Source organism: Rhamphochromis longiceps, linkage group LG10 (assembly GCF_057381845.1).
Source record: "Rhamphochromis longiceps isolate RC_006_pf linkage group LG10, R_longiceps_female_GT1.1, whole genome shotgun sequence".
Lineage (NCBI taxonomy): Eukaryota > Metazoa > Chordata > Actinopteri > Cichliformes > Cichlidae > Rhamphochromis > Rhamphochromis longiceps.
Genome location: NC_140566.1, coordinates 18,531,614 through 18,548,121, shown reverse-complemented (window position 1 = coordinate 18,548,121; position 16,508 = coordinate 18,531,614). Strand labels below are relative to the sequence as shown.

The window sequence follows — 16,508 nt, the reverse complement described above, 5'->3', positions numbered from 1 at the left end:
TGCAGACTCATAAAGCTTTAAAAGCGGCAGAATATCTGTGTCTCTCTCAGCGTCATTGGACAATGCTCAGGTTTATTTGTGTTGAATAAACAACCCTTGTCATCTTCTGCAGCAGTTTTTTAATATTCTGAGCAGTGTGGACAGAGTCCCTTTATTTAATTTGCTTCAGGCAATTCCATCTTTATCAGTATCAAAAAGGCTATCAACTGGAGGGATTTTCTGTCTGCTAATCCCACAGAGACAAATTTAATCTGATATGTTCACATCATTAGTGTTCTGACGTTTCAACAAATATGCAGACATTTGCTACCATAGGACTCGCTGGTTTCACACCATCTGTGTTCTCTTGTAACTGCTGTGCTGACCACACTTGCACACAATTGCAAATAATTAGCTATATATCATAAGAAAGAAAAACATGTTTCCTAAGACAACCATATCAATGTAGTTTTCCAGTATGCGACAAATCTATATGAATTTTAAGGAAAAATGTCCAGTTGCACATAGGTTGTATAGGACAAGCCTGCTGGATCCATATTTTATGAGCACTGGTAAAAAGCACCAGAGATGAGGAGAAGAGAAAAGATAGGCTTTAGTCTGAACCAAGCAGACAGAAGCTAAGTCTGCAGCAATAACCTGCTCTGGCAGTGCAGGCCCCCAGTGGCACAAAGAGAGATCAATTTTTTTTTTCCACCCACGCCAGGCTTCAGCTGGCAGTGTATGGGATGACTGTAAAGAAAAGCATAAGATGTAACGTGCTGTAGTTGGCAGTAAACTAGAGCTGGAAATGCTTTATCAGTGGCAAAGATTTTCCTCATTGAGCATTTCCAGCAAGAATAGCTCCAAATGTTCACATCTGATTGACTTTCCCAGCTTTAATTTGCTGTTTGTTCTGGGGAATCCCTTTGTTAGCATAAGCTGGAAAGGAGAGTTTAGCAGGGATCTGAGAACCCCGCCGCCCCACACACACCATCACCACCCTCCAGCAGAGGCATCCTAGATAGGCCAGGAGGGGAGCCAGATGGTGCTGAGCAGGACTGGGAGTTCAGGGAGTTGGGGGAGGTACTACTTACAGGCCCCCCAGTCTGTTGTCTGTCTGAGATAATGTGTGCGCGTCTGTATTTTGTTTGCGCATGTGGCCTGTTTGTGTTTGTGAATATAAAAATGTGCTGTTGCATGTAGTTTACTGTGGCTGTTTCCCTCTTTGTTTCACTTTATCTCTACCACGCAGATTCACACACAGACACACACGCGTACAGATACAGCCAAGTCGAAGTTCATTTCGACAGGGACCACCGGGCCTGATTGTTAACTGCCGGCAGATTGTATGGCGTGAATGAAAGATGGGGAGGAGAGAGCTGATGGAATGATGTACAGATAGGGGGAAAGGGCACCAGAAGGAGAGGCAGTGATTAATTGGAGGCTGGCGTGATAGAAGAATGAAAGAATAAATGTGGATGCTGTTACTCGATAGGTGGAGATATATTACAGATGGGGGGAATAGAAGCCAGCAAGGCGGCTGACAAGGCTGCCAGATTGTTGTAGGTCAGACTGATGGGCCGAAAGGTTACAGATTATGCTTTAAAAACAGTAACACACCCATAAAAATGCAAGTGTAAGCTATATAACATGTGCTACATGCAATGCAAAAAGCTTGTACTGCAGTACAAGTGTCATTACTGAATTACTGTTTGTGAGTTTCACGATTGCATTAAATCTGCCTTGTCTGTTTATGCTTTCTGCCACTGCAGCTGCTCAAAGATGCATAAACTTAAACTTGCTGAGTGTCTGTGCTTGTTTTTATTTTCAGAAGGAGAGAGAAGCTTCTGTGAAAAGTCTTCCTCAGCAAAATGTAGACAGTGATATTTGGGTTCCTGAGTACCTGAAACCCTCCTGGGTGTGTTTGCCGAACAACCAGCCCATCCTGGCCGTCATACAGCCCGGAGAGACAACACTGGAAGTCTTGAACACTGTCTGCAAGGTGGGCCATTAAAAACAGCATTGATAATATTGCATTACCAGAGACTGCACATAAGAGAAATGCATTTTACACAGTGCACTGCATATAATCACCAATGTAACACTGATGTACTTTAGATTGACAGTTTGCAAAGTGACAGACTGCACAATGTTTCCTCTTTTTATTGCATACACAGTAGCACTTTATAATACTGCAAATTTTAGTATTGATCCAAAGTAAATACAGGGCCAATATTGCCAATACCAATACAGTCACCGATACTTTAAACCTGTAAAGGCAGCTGAGAGAATTATGTCATGATTCATGTGATAAATCATCATTAATTAGCAAATTCTCAATGGATTTTATGATCACTAAATCATTTGTGATTTGGAGGCTTTGGAAGTGTGGCTGTCTGTCACCCACCTCCAATATGCAGCTTTATTACCTGCTAGCTTGCAGACGCAGAATGACACACACAGCATTCAAGCGGCTAGGAATGCAATTAATTCTTCTCAACAGCTTTTTCAAAACACAGGCAATCCCCAAGGTATTAAGAAATTAGACACAGCCCTGTAGAGAGGTCAGAATACCATTAAGTTATATGAGGAAAATGAAGATCTGCCATATTACTGTCAGCTGTCATTGTTGACAGCACATTGATGCACATTATCAGCGGTTCATATACGGTCTTCTTCAATGTACATATATGAATTTGAATGTAACCGAGTTCTTTCAGTTCTACTTCTATGACAGTTCTCACAGAGTCACAGATCTTTTAATAATGCTCTTACCTTTCAGGATACACTGTATATTGCTGTCATTCACAGTCCATCACTTGTTTTAACTTCATTACCTTTTCTCCTTAATTGGCTTCAGCAAGAGACACATAATAGGCGTAATATTGCCTAATGACGCATATGTGCATGCAAGTCACAAACGTAACAGAGTGAAGCAGAGCATCCATCATCATCATCGTCCATGATTTTGGACCAGCATGTTAGACAGCATTCCCCAGCACTATTATTAAAACTCAATATAGGGAATGTCTTTTTGAATAGAGTTCCAGTCATTTGTTGAACTGATGTCAAAGTGGACTGAAATTTGAAGTATCTGTGGTAGGCGGTGGCATAACATTTTAATGACACACTTTATGTTGGTTTCTCTTTACCTTTCTCCTTATTGCCAGTCACCAGATACTTTAAAGCTTAAACATGTACTCGCATGTACAAGTAATATGTTCTTGTTGCCCCCAGACCCATAAGATCGATCCCTCTGGCCACTACCTGCGTTTGAAGGTGCTGGTTGACAACCAAATACTTTATTATGTTCCCACATTTGAAGAGGACATCTCCGATCTGGTGAGGAAATACACACTAAGCCACATTAGATATATATTTTTAAGTAATAACCAGGTGAATATCCTAGGTTTAAATATCCATATAAGTTAATCAAAGACATGCAGCACACATTATTATGCTGTTTGTATGATTCTAAGTTTATTGCAGTATGTTATTTGGATTTGCCATCTTCTTATTCATATTTTTATTGTCAGATATGGATGAATGCTTGTGCATTTTTCATGAGTTGGTTGCCGTTTTGATTTGCCGTGCATACAAAATCACCAGGATGGAAAAGAAGCACTATTGCATAAACTATAAATTATGCAAAGTAGCATTTCAAGTCTATTGTGTGCACTACGAAGTCGCCGTTTGTGTTTGTGTGCGTCTATTTATCATAAGAACAGTCACACTCACTGAAAGTCCCCACCACCACCGCATTATTCATCTGCTGTAAACCCCAAAACAAATCCTCTTTTTGATTGCGCCTTGTAGGTGATACACTGAAATCTTTCTCAAAGCACAATCATTTTTATAACTCGCTCTTTTCCTCAAGAGCTCTTTTATCTTCCTGCTTTGATCAGTGACTCATTTCACCCGCTTTCATCCTTAGTCTATGATATTACGTTATTATTTCTCCTCAGTGAAGGCTACTACACACTGCGGACTTCTGTTCCTGTCTGTTGCTGCATACACACAGCTGTGTCCATGTTCTAGGCTTTTGTGAGCTCAGGGTCTTGTCTGAGCACCCACTCACTTCATAGCCCTGACCTGGATTTTGACCCCACAACCTTCAGATACAATTGCTTGGCTAAGGAGCCAGAATAATACATGAACCTGTTCATTTCTTATTAATAACAACAGCATGACCTTGACCTTATCTGTCCAACAACACTGCTACCCATCCATTTTTCCCTATATATAGATATATCTATCTCTATTTGTTTGTTTCTCTTTAATTACAATTATTTATTTATATATGTGCTGTTGTGTGTTTACAGCTCTACAAAGAGATTGAGATTTATCCCAAAAGTACCAAAGTCGTCCAGTTTGACAAAGCCGAGTTCTGCAACAACGGATATGGTATGCTTATTTCTGACAATAGCAGTCAGTTCTTGACACACCCATAAATTCTGTTTCAAATTGATTTTCTAATGGACTTCATCTAGTCATGCTTTGTTAATGAATAAAAGGGAATTACCCAAATGAAGGGCACACATGATATGGAGTGGATTTAATTGCTGTGGTTATACAGCAGTTTACGCTGTCAAATAGAAATATTTCAAAGACGACCGAAGGAATTAAATGAATTTCTCTGTGTCTAACTATCTATGTCTGCAGGTTTTTCTGTGGCAGTTTTAGAGGAGGATGGGGTGCAGCAGCTCCAAGTTACTGAAGTGAAAGCAGGAGGAATGGCTTCAGCGAAAGGTACACATTTTATGCATACGTTGACATGTGTAAAGGAGATTAACCCGTTACTGTAGCACACTTACAAGTGATGCTTATAGAGAACGCATTCCCAGCCAAGAGATGCTAGAGTCAAGAACAATGGCCAAAGTGATGTTTTTATGCTTTTATTCTGAAGGCATGACGTTCCAAAACCTTTATCCATAAAATAAAAAAAAACAAACAAACCATAAAACAAGAACAAAGAGATTTTATAAGGCGTTGATTTGTGGCTGTTTTCTATTCTACTCTCTGCTTTGCACTGCTGGGTCTGGAGATCAACCCCCCCCCCCCCTTCACCGGTCCCTATCTTCTAACTGAGACAGTGACACTCTAATGGGTTTGAGAAACATATGGCTGCTTGGTAGATACAACACTAATGTATAGAAAATAACATGCCCCAAAACTAAGCCCCAGGGTCAGACCAAGGTTACTCAAGTGTGAGATTGTGCCCTCTAGTGTATTAGCAATCTGAAAGCTGCTATCTTAGCAGGCTGCCAAAAGACACAGGACTCAGTTGATGTTAGAAGTAGAAAAAGATTGAAGCATCCACATACGACAAAGCATCTTATTGCAATCTGGGCACGATATTCTGCTGAATCACAGAGTTAGATGCAGTTTAGTGGGTCCACATGAACACTGTGATGAGCCTGTGTGTATGTGTGTGGTTTATTAACAGTGCAGAGAGTGAATGGGGAATTGAAAGACATCACGCTTGATTTTCTGCAGGGTACATGCAGAAACCAGGCCAGCACTGGACAAGGAGCCCCAAAGGGTCTATTTCTCTCTCACTCTTTCACTGTAATTCCCGTTTCCCCTCCTCACACAGCAGCACACACAAAGGCACATCCATGCATTGCACACAGGCATACACACGCAGCCGTATATGACCAGAGGGGTTATCTCTCTCTGCCCAATAAAGCCTCTGCTACAGCTGACACTTCACATTTCAGACAACTAGGTCATAACTTAAGGCTAAATGTGTGCCTTATGCGTCTATATGTATGTAACTGTGTGTTGCTGTTCTATGAGAATCCTACTGAATAATGTCGCTGCTGTCTCTGTTGCAGCAAATAATTTAAAATGAGACTGAAATAGGAAGATAAGCTCATACTCACAGATGACTGCAGTCAAAACATGTCCAAAAATCCCCTTGTGTGTTACTAGATGAGATGAGGCTGCTGCCACATCTCTAAACAGCTGTCACAGCCAATTGGGTTTATTGATAAGGTTAGCTGCTAATTGGATTGCTGATTGAGTGATGATTCTCAATTAACAGAATGGGGCACAGGTGCTTGAGAGGAGGAGCAGCAAGACAAAGAGCAAGGCTCAAACTGAAGCTATGTTCCAGTGTTTTGTTTGTTCACCTATTGTACCATGAAGAACGTATACACACAGTGGGCAGGACAGGACAGGACAGGAATAGACAGACATTGTACTTTGCCTCTTAAACCCACCCCGTCTTGTTAGATCAGTATTTGCCTCAGGCAAGCAATCATAGAAGGATGCATTTTTGATGTGATGGAACACATTTGCATCTCGGAGCACCTGATTAGTCTCCGAGGTGCTGCTGGGAAGTATGGTGCAAAAGTTTTGTTTACATAAGTCATCTGTGAGCAGTGCTTTTGAGCGGCCCATAGGAATTCTGCTGTTGGTTGGATGTTTTTTGGGTCATGAACTCACAGATAATGCTTTTACTGACTGTGCATTGTTTGAAAACTTTCTCTACAATAATTTATTTCATATTGACTTTGTTTCTTAAACTGTTTTTTACCATATGCTTAGTGAAATTTCACATTTGTTACATTTTTTTTGCCCGATTCTCTGTCAGGTTTGAAAGCAGGGGATGAGATTCTGTTACTTAATGGTAAAGAGGCATCTGCCCTCCAGAAGGATGACATGATGTCTGCATTTACAAACCAAACCCTGACCTTGAGCATCAGCACCCTGCCCCAGTTGGATCCTCGGATGGTGTGCTCCTGTCCACCCCGGCGCTCTGATGTGGAACAAAACCTAGCCACAGACATTTTTTCCCAGAGCCAAGGTAAGGTTTCCTGTCTCAAAAGATTTGGGGATCAGTTGAATAAGCTGTTTGCTTTTTAAAATAATCTACATGTAAGCAGTTTTTCTTAGTTGATATTTATATACTGACATATTTACTTAGACATGCATAGTTCTGAATGAATGACAATAAAGGAAAAAGAACAAAATGATTCTTCCTTTTTTTGTCCTTAGCATTGCATTCACATATCTTGTGTTGCGTGATCATTCACCCTCTAAAACCCAACTTTCTGTGGTGAAAAAGAGAGGTTTCAGATACATCTTTTGCATGCAGTGAGGTGAACAGGGCGATCTACTAATTATGCATGGATGCTGTCTGATAACTAACCTGCAGGCAGCCGCCATCCTTCCTTTGACCTGCTCTTTTTATTTGTGCAAGGGCATCATTTGTATTCCTTATAAACCAGGACTTGCAATGCGCAGCCTGACAAGCTGGCATTGTTTGGAACTCGGAGCAATATGAATATTAATATGAATCCTTCAGCAGCGTGGAGCTGTCATCATGCAGGATATGCCATATGCAAAGGGTCAGATGGAGAGAAAAACACTTAAGCAGCCAGATGGAGGTTATTGATGATGTCATGCTTTGAGGACACAGGTGTATAAAAGAGTTCTTCAGCACAGAGACTTTAAAATGGAAGGAATAATAACTAATTTTACTAAACAGTGATATCATAATAAGAAACACTAAAGGTTATAGGAATCTTTAATTGCTGTCACTTTAATCCAACACAAAGAGGATGCTATTAAATTATTATTTTCATTAAAAAGTTACGACTACATACTTGTGACCTTTTAAAAATCAGCCAGACTCACCCAGGCTCTCAAAGTAAATGCAGATGAAGTGCACAAATAAATGAAAGCAGCTTGGTATAGGTATGTGTATGTGTAGTCTTCTTTGTCAGCTTTGCCTTTTGTCCTTTTTGTAGAAGACATCCTGGATGATGTGTCAGGTTTGCCACTGGAGAGCCCAGATGATACTTATGAGGAGGAACCTTGTCTGTCCTTGCAGAGCCACAGGGATCATCCGGAAGATAAAACTTGCATTGGGACTGGATACAAAGTAAGATATGTTTTACAAAGCCACAGTTTCACACACCAAGCCAGGTAAAAAATTCAGACATGCAAAAATAACAGTTTAGCCCAACAGAGGATGGAGTTTTTGGTGCTCAGTGTTTGATGTTTTGGCAGCTTTAGTCTTAGCTTTCTTAGTCTTTGATTTGTTGCATTGTCATCTTGCAGCCTGACATCTTCGGGGACATTTCTTACATTTCATGCCAGACAGCAAAGGAAAACACAATCATTTGATCAACAATCCAACACAGGCTGGATTTATGTTTGAACAAATTTCAGCAGTCGCTTTGCTTTCATGTTTTATATAGGAAGAGTTTGCCAAACTAAGTCTGAACAAAGCTAAAAGGTTCAATAGAATGAGTGCTGGATGAAAAAATTCAGCAGATACGAGAAGTGATTGACCGGCACACCAGTAAGCCCTAGCATGATACTTAATGTGCGATGCTTTTCCTCAGACTTCTAAAGAAAAGATGCACTATGATCTCATCTCCCCTGGGTTACAATTGATCAAACAATGTAAAAAATGCATCACTATCTACACAACCAAATGTATCCAAGTTATATGTTATATACAAGGTATCTAGTTTAACATTAAAAAAAAACATACACCAATTATTGTTTGTGTTATATACAGGACTATATACAGGAATAACACTATGGGCAAAATTACACATACAAAAAAAGGTGTGTGTAAAACGCCACATAACAAAACAGCAGTGTGGCTATTTTTGCAAAAGGCTGTCACAAAAATGTTGTAATATCAAATTTCTTATTTATTTCTTTAGGCATGCAGTGTGTTTCTCCAGAATAGTTTGTCTTTCCCTCTGCGTGAATGATTTATTATCTCAGCTCCTACAATATCCAAGAACATTGTTTTGCTGAAAAACTCACAATTAGTTGTTTCTGATGCACACTGTGGTGTTTAACTATACCTTTTTAATGAGCTAGTGATTTGTTAATCTATGCCAATCCATAAGGATATGTATGCATGTATATGATGCAGAATACAAACTGACCTTCTTTATTTTGTAGTTTCCCACATAGGGGTCACTGAATAACTGTGAAATGGCATTGTTGGCAATGACCACATGGGTCATTTCCACAGGGGGTCACAATGACACAATAATCCGCTTCAGTTTCTTTTAAACTTGTAGTAGCAAGACACAGTTAAATACGTACAGACACACAACAGTTGATTTATGCTCTTTTTTGTGTAATTTTTCCAGATCCTGTTAAATGCAGGAACGTGTGTGGATTTTCTGATTACTTTGCTTTGAATTGTTTCTGCATGTCACATGAAACCAGAAAAAAAGTGTTGGTCTAAAAAGATGGGAGATTCTCAGTGGATTTTCTGTTGTCACAGTCATAATATATAGGGCATATATAAGCCCAACATGATGGTTACAGTGAGTCTGTGAATCCTACGGATTTAACACTGTAATCATAACCATATTCTTCCTCCGATAACAGTTTTCTGTGGTGCTGACAGCATATTGCATTAGCAGCACCGTATTCATAGCAAAATGTAGTGTTTATGTGTCTTGGCACATTAACAGATGTGCACATAGTACGTGTTGGGTGCGAGTGTGCGTTCTGGAACACTGAACTGGAGACAGGTGAGTGAACAGCATCACTTTCTAATTAAGATTATGTCTGGACTGATCAGGGTCGACGCAGTGATTGCTGGGACAGGCCGTGTGCCATCCACTCTCCTTCTGATACGCTTGTCACTTCCATTACCATGGCACTGTCTGATAGCCAGTAACCACCGGAAACATTTTTTCCTTTTTTGGACCAGTGTTGATAACCTAGGCATGAACAAAGAAGAAAGGGAAGGGACATCGCTGTATTCACTCTTCATTTTGTGTCAATGAGTTTCAATCTCAAGGGAGAGCTAATGGGTGAGGTCAAATGCAGCTTCAGTGAAGACTCCTCCATGATTCTGGTGTGCCAGTTTTAGAAGTGAGTGAAATACTTAAAGAAAAGCTTACCTTGCTCTTGATATAGATGAGACTCTAATTTGAACTCATGATGAAAGAAAACATTTAGTTGAAGATGCCGCACAAAACTTTCTGAAACTCTTCGCAGTTTTTAATTAACATTGAAAATTGCTTTGCCGTTTTAACCTCACAGTTGTTCTTCTGTGTATCTGCTGTATGGTTAAATTCAGTAATCAGTCAAAACTGGGATCCGAAATATATGGCCAACAAATCCAAAGCCTTTTCGGGGAATCGACCTCTTTCAGCCACACAGCCATACAGGCTAATGTACTTGACTAATCGGGATTGTTTATAAGAGGAAAAAATATTCACTGCAAACCAGTAAACAAGAATAGAACACAAGTGTTAAGTCAGTGATCTTCATCTCACCTTTGTGTCTTTCACCTCCTGCTCTCGTCTAACACGAGCTGTCTGATTTGTGCCCTGCTGCTTTTTTCCATCCTTTCCTTTCATCTTTACCTTTGCTGTACCCCTAATTTCCTTAGATTTTTGATTTACTGTCATATTAGGGCAGGGATAGCTCAGTAGGTAAAGTGGTCGCCCCATGATCGGAAGGTCGGCGGTTCGAATCCACTTAACGGCTACCCTGAGGTACCCCTGAGCAAGGTACCGTCCCTACACACTGCTCCCCGGGCGCCTGCTTAGTGGGCTGCCCACTGCTTCACAGAGTGAATGGGTCAAATGCAGAGAAAAACAAGTAATTTCCCCATGGGGATCAATAAAGTATCCATTATTATTATTATTATTATTTTCCACATTGAGAGCAACAATGTGACCATGACCATCAGACACAGCAGCTCTTTTCTTTTCATCCAGCACCTTCATCTGCCGTCTTGTTTTGAATGCCCTTTCTTTCCTTCTGTCCTTGTAGTTTCATTCTGATCTTGGGTCTTTTTCCACCCTCCTCCTCACGAACCCCCTGCTGTTCATTACCATAAACAACATGAGGATGCCGTTGGCACTTAAAACAGCCCCGCTCCCTTAGCTCTCCAGCCGGCTGTGGGCACTGACCTTAGCCTGAACACTTGGATGCTCAATCCAAACTTGCCACAGACTGCCAAAACTGTGGCATTTTCTTCAAAAACAAACACACATTCACCCAAACTATTTGTCCTTTCTTTATGTTGATCAGCCTTTTGTTTCTCAAGTCTCCTGTTTGGAAAAGCTTCGAAGTGCTGCGGATTGCGTCTTACCTCATTTCACCCAGCGCCTGCGGTGCCATGGTGGCAGAGGAGTGAGGAAAACGAGGCAAAGTGGGACAATTTTAATTATCCCCACATTCTAATTACTCCATTCTCCACAGTGTTTCACATCATTTAGTGGAGATAAATGAGTGTCTGGCTAGCCGGGGGATATGGGAATGTTCATTATTTTAGACAAAGCACAGAGCAACCTCCCCGCTATGATAAACCGACCAGAGAAAAAAGCGCCGATTTCTCAGGATAACGGTGATAGTAGAGATGTCGGTGATTGCTAGTGTTCTCCAAGGTGTAGTCAGCCTCACTGACAAGTGTGATAATAATTTACAAATGTCTAATAGTTTGGCTTGAGGGCATTTGAAATAGAAAATACATTATTCAGTGTTTGAAGGGTGGTGTGCAATTTTTATCAAGGTTTGTTTTTGATTTATTCTTGATGATATAATTCCAGTTGTTCATTTGGAGTTAGTCTATTTGTTTAATATAATTATTATAGCTTCTGGCTATTATGACTGTATAAGTGGCACAAGTCTTCAGTTATGCTTTCACTTGCCCCCCTTCCCTCCAATCGGGCCTTTTCACCTTTGTCTCAGATGCTGTTGTTCTTCCACAGAAATTCCACTGGAGGGAGCACTGTGCTGATTTATGAAGCCTCTAAGGCAGCAATAATCTTCACAAAGTCAACACTGAGGATGCAGAAATAACACATCAATTTGTATGTTAGTGTTAGAATATTTTGGTAAACACACACCAAGAAAACACATTCTTTCTGATGGTTTTCCAAAATTTAAATAAATTCAAATGTACACGACTTAATCCTCTAATGCTGTGTTATCAGAACTGGCTGGTTGCTGCTGTTTAAGGGAATAAAAAAAAAGTGCCTCTAACTTTTTTCACCCATTACAACTTTGAGTTGAAGCCTGTAGTCTGCAAATCCACGGCTCTGAATTCGAAATGTTCCTGTGCAGATTTATGAAGACTCATGTCGTAACATAATCATGCTTTCAGATTATATGATTTAAGTCTCTCTCTGTATATCCCATCAGTCCTTGCAGGGATTTATGGATTTGCATGTTTTCCTGATCTCCAGTGAAATTGAACTTCAAGACATATCCTCCTTTCCTTTCCTTTCCTTTCCTTTCCTTTCCTTTCCTTTCCTTTCCTTTCCTTTCCTTTCTCCTCCCTCCCTCCCTCCTTCCTGTCCATGCTCAAATATTGACAAGTAAATGCTTGTTCTTTTAGACAAACACTGTGCAAGGAGGCATTGGAGGCACGTCCGTAAGAATTGCTAGACATTTCCATTTACTTATACGTGTGTGTGTGTTTATTGCATGTCAAAATTCACTGCATAGCTGTGAAATGATGTGTGTGCTGTGCTTCTGTGTGCCAAGTGTGTGGATATGAGCAATCTCTGGTTATTCTGGCTCTCGCTCAGCATGGTTTCAGCTGATGGGTGTTAGAGCAGGTTTGTGCTTGCCTCCATGCTCCTCTGTCATACTAGACTTTCCTCCCTGTCTGTTCCGAGTCAAGGATATAGTACATTTAGTCACTGTGCTAATAAAGACTGCATGTGCTGGACTTGGAGAAAAGCTGCGACTCTCTTTCTCCACTCCAACTGTTGTTTTTATAAAAAGGATTAAAGTTTATCGTTTATGTGGAATATACTTATTTTTTGCCATTTTCAATGTTCAGAAAGAACTTATTCTGACCTGTGTGACATAGTTTCTGGAAATGGCAAGAACTGGTTTGACTGTGGGATGCATAGTTGATGCATTAGGGCACAAACTTTTTCTGAGTTGGTTTCCACGTGTTCTTTTTGTCGTTATTCTAGAAATAATTGCGTTAACCACGGTATTTCTTAAAACCCATTTCCAAACGGAGCGCAAGTTCAAATACAAGCATGTAGTGACATAAGTCTTTCTCAGCAGTGATGAGTGAGAGAGAGAGAGAGAGAGAGAGAGAAAGAGAGAGAGAGAGAGAGAGAAGGCAGATGCCTGTTGGAGTGTTTGGCTCCCACCACCCACTGCCTCTTCAACACCCATTCTCTCCTCCCTCCTTTCTCCTCCCATCTCTTCTTACATCTCTCATGAGGGTGTGAGGTTTGATCTTGTTATTTAATGTTTTGTTCTACGCCGCCTGCCACCGCTCCTCTCAAACACCTGGACAGAAAAGTGGAAGAGGCAACGAGGACAGATACGAGGCAAAGAAGAGAGTGGAGACTGGCGCTCAGGGCAGCATGCAGAGACAGCCGGTGGATTGAAAAAATAGAAAGTGATTGGATAGACGCTGTAGGATAAGGTGACATGGGAGTGCTGTTGTTCATTGCAATCTGTTCTGTTCAGTCTGCCTAATGACCCATTTGTTCAGCTGCCACAGTAATGATTTTACCAGCTGCAGTGTTTTGCAGAGCAGGGTGAGTGTTGAATAGCAGGCATCTCCTTTAGCACTTCTGATCAGTTTAGCTGGACAAGTTCGGCAACTCTACATTCTGCACAGGGCAGAAAAACACAGCCTTCCCGGGGCAGAGGAAGAGTGGAAGCACTCTGGAATTGAAAAGCAGGACAGGAAATGAAAACCTGATTTCTCGTCGAAACTTCACCTGCCGGGATGTCCGCTTTTAGGAGAAGAAGAAATTCTAAGCCACCGACCGAATCCATCTATGACATGTTACAGCTGGTGAGCTGTGTGTGTGTGTGTGTGTGCGTGTGTGTGTGTGTGTGTGAGGTGGCTTGTGTTGTGGATGCAATCCCACAAAGGTTAGTGATAATGTCATGGTATTGTACCAGCAATGCTAAGCTTATGCTTAGAGCAATCCCTAGTTGTACAACCCTTTTTAATATTTTATGTAATATTTGTATCTTATGACACATTTTGAGTGTATGAGCTACCCTTTTTTTTTAGACATTATTATTATTATTATTATTATTATTATTATTTACTATATCGTGTTTATATCTCAGTGGCATGGGGAGTAAAATGGCATCGATTCTGGACGAGCTAATGACTGTTATACTGCACATTAGAATCTGCGATCGAAGCTTGCACTTGTTTGTTTTGGGGTTTAAATAAACCCCAGATAAATAGTCATTGAATCCTATTAGTTATGCTCTTCACAATTTTCTCTATGTCACTTAGATTGCCAGTGTGAAAGTTAGTTATTGGTCATGGTGTGGCATCATGTTGCCATTCTTCTTCTCCTTCCTCGTTCCCCATCTCTTGTCATCTGTCTCTGCCACTGCCCCATCTGCCACTCGGCAGTCAAGGGCGAGACCTCGCTTTTAGGGCCAAAAATGGCAGTGTCATTGCTCGGCTTGTTGTGTTTAGAAACACGAAGGAATTCTCACTGCACAGATCGCAGCACATTCATCCTTGCATGCTTTTCCGGTCCTTAGTATTCTGTTTTCGGTGAACAAGATTTAATGTCTGATAAAACTTGTTCTCGGCGATGTGTAAGGTCAGTTTGGGGAGTTTAAAGGGTCTTTATTGTGGATATGTTTTTTAATGCGGTTATTACCTTTGTAAGCAATGTAAATTATTTGGATGCTACACAAAATTCAGTTACCTGTGTCATTTTACTTGTATTCAGACTTTTAGTTCATTTTGTGGTAAGTGTTTATTATTGTGACTGTAGTTAGTTAGTGATAGGAGGACTGTCGATAATCTTTGTTTGCCCAATTCTGCTGTGCAAACAAGTGTGTGTGTGTGTGTGTGTGTGTGTGTGTGTGTGTGTGTATAGCAAACTTGCAAAACTGGTTTGAATACCACAATGGAAAATTATGTTTGTCATTGCTGCAGTCCAGCAGGAGACAAGGCATTGAATCAGTAAAGACAAGCCACTTCCCCAGCTGACCAGTTTATATAAATCAGCTATCAGCAGCACACAGTGAGGTGTACTGCCATATCAGAGATTACAATAAGTAAACACTTTCACTGAACCCATAAAAATGATAGTTTTGTAACATATGTTCTCAAAAGCGCTTCCTTGAGTAACACTGGTGGCATCCCGTTTAAGTAAATGGCGATTGAAATAGGATCAAACCTGTTTTGTGCTGCCTACAGATAATACAGATTTAAACTTGCATCATCAATCAGCTTGACACGACTCAGTTTGTAGTTTTACTTTGTGATGGTTTTAGTGTCTTTGTTTGTCCCTTAGAGTTTAAATTACCTGTAGTTTTCTTCTCGATTACATTCTTTTGCCTTTCTTTAAAGGTTGCTTTATAAATGATTAACATGTACACTGGAAATAAACAATAAAGGTTCAGTGTCATCTCTGGACAGGAGGACTGGTAATTAATGAGATTTTTAGAGTTGAGCTCTCTTATAGTTGGCGTTAGAAAGAGAATCTATAATATGCACATGTACATCTATTTTTTTCTAGATTTCTCAGAAGAACTCAGTCCTTGTGACAGCCTGCCTGGGCTTGCAAAGAAAACTATTGAACTCTGGGTTTGAATTCAGAGACACCTCTTTACCTACAGGAAGTCTGTTGTAGAAAGTATTGGCAGATGCTGGAAAGACTCATAACCATTGGTGCAGCAGGGAGACATGCTGCTGTATTACTTGTAGAACATTAGATTTTTTTTAAAAACACACTCAGCCTGTTGGTTTGGATGCTGCTGCTTTTTCACTTTGTCCATTTTTCAATATGCAGCGCTCTGTTGTGTTCATGTTCATAATATATTCTTCTCAGTGTTTGGTTCCAGTGTGTAATGTTATGGATGATGTGTGACATGTGTTTCTGGTCATTACTGAACAAGTTCTAAGAGTAATATCAGAGAATGCTGGTTTTATAGTTGCAGAAAAGGAGCAGGAGGCGACAAGTCCCTTATTAGGTCTGCTAACAATCTGAATCTAGCAGGTTTCTTCATGTTTGGTATGTCTGTGAAGGTTCTCAGTCATCCAGGCCATTGTAGTCTAAGGAGCTTGGAAAGAAAAGCTTCTGGACTTCTTTAAGTTGTTTGAAGACGTTTCACCTCTCATCCGAGAAGCTTCTTCAGTTCTAGGGTCAAATGGTAGAGAGTCCCAGTTTTAAACCCTGTGGGAGTATCCCCCCAAGAGGGACAATGGACCCCCCTAATGATCCTCTACCTAATCGCACGAGCCAAGGTGTCAAAATGGGTGTGGGTCACAATCAGCCAAGGTTTCGGGTGGGCTCATTGTGAAACCTAACCACACCCTATCATTTCCTGAGGTCAGATGGCTCAGGATGTGAGTGGGCGTTAAGGCGTCTGGGAAGGGATCTCAGAACTGGATGGCAGACAGTTCGTGTCGCAAGCCACCGCCTCTGTTCAAAGATGGTCGTTCACAGAGGACATAGATGGCTTCTTTCTCTTCCTCAAAAGAGGACCCTCATTTGACCCTAGAACTGAAGAAGCTTCTCGGATGAGAGGTGAGGCGTCTTCAAGCAAATTAAAAAAGTCCAGAC

At 40.8% G+C, this 16,508-nt stretch overlaps 1 protein-coding gene across 4 annotated transcripts in view; it reads left to right on the top strand.

Moving 5' to 3' along the window:
- Nucleotides 1-16,508, top strand: part of LOC146660702 (rho guanine nucleotide exchange factor TIAM1-like) — a 50,452-nt gene that overhangs the window by 26,103 nt on the left and 7,841 nt on the right. For 3 of the 4 annotated variants that reach the window (XM_085420694.1, XM_085420695.1, XM_085420693.1), the window contains exons 12-17: nucleotides 1,811-1,981; nucleotides 3,217-3,321; nucleotides 4,302-4,383; nucleotides 4,642-4,728; nucleotides 6,578-6,790; nucleotides 7,737-7,870. In XM_085420694.1, coding sequence (XP_085276820.1) covers nucleotides 1,811-1,981; nucleotides 3,217-3,321; nucleotides 4,302-4,383; nucleotides 4,642-4,728; nucleotides 6,578-6,790; nucleotides 7,737-7,870 — 792 coding nt within the window. The remainder of the gene's footprint in view (nucleotides 1-1,810; nucleotides 1,982-3,216; nucleotides 3,322-4,301; nucleotides 4,384-4,641; nucleotides 4,729-6,577; nucleotides 6,791-7,736; nucleotides 7,871-16,508) is intronic. The other variant, XM_085420697.1, reaches the window with a different exon arrangement.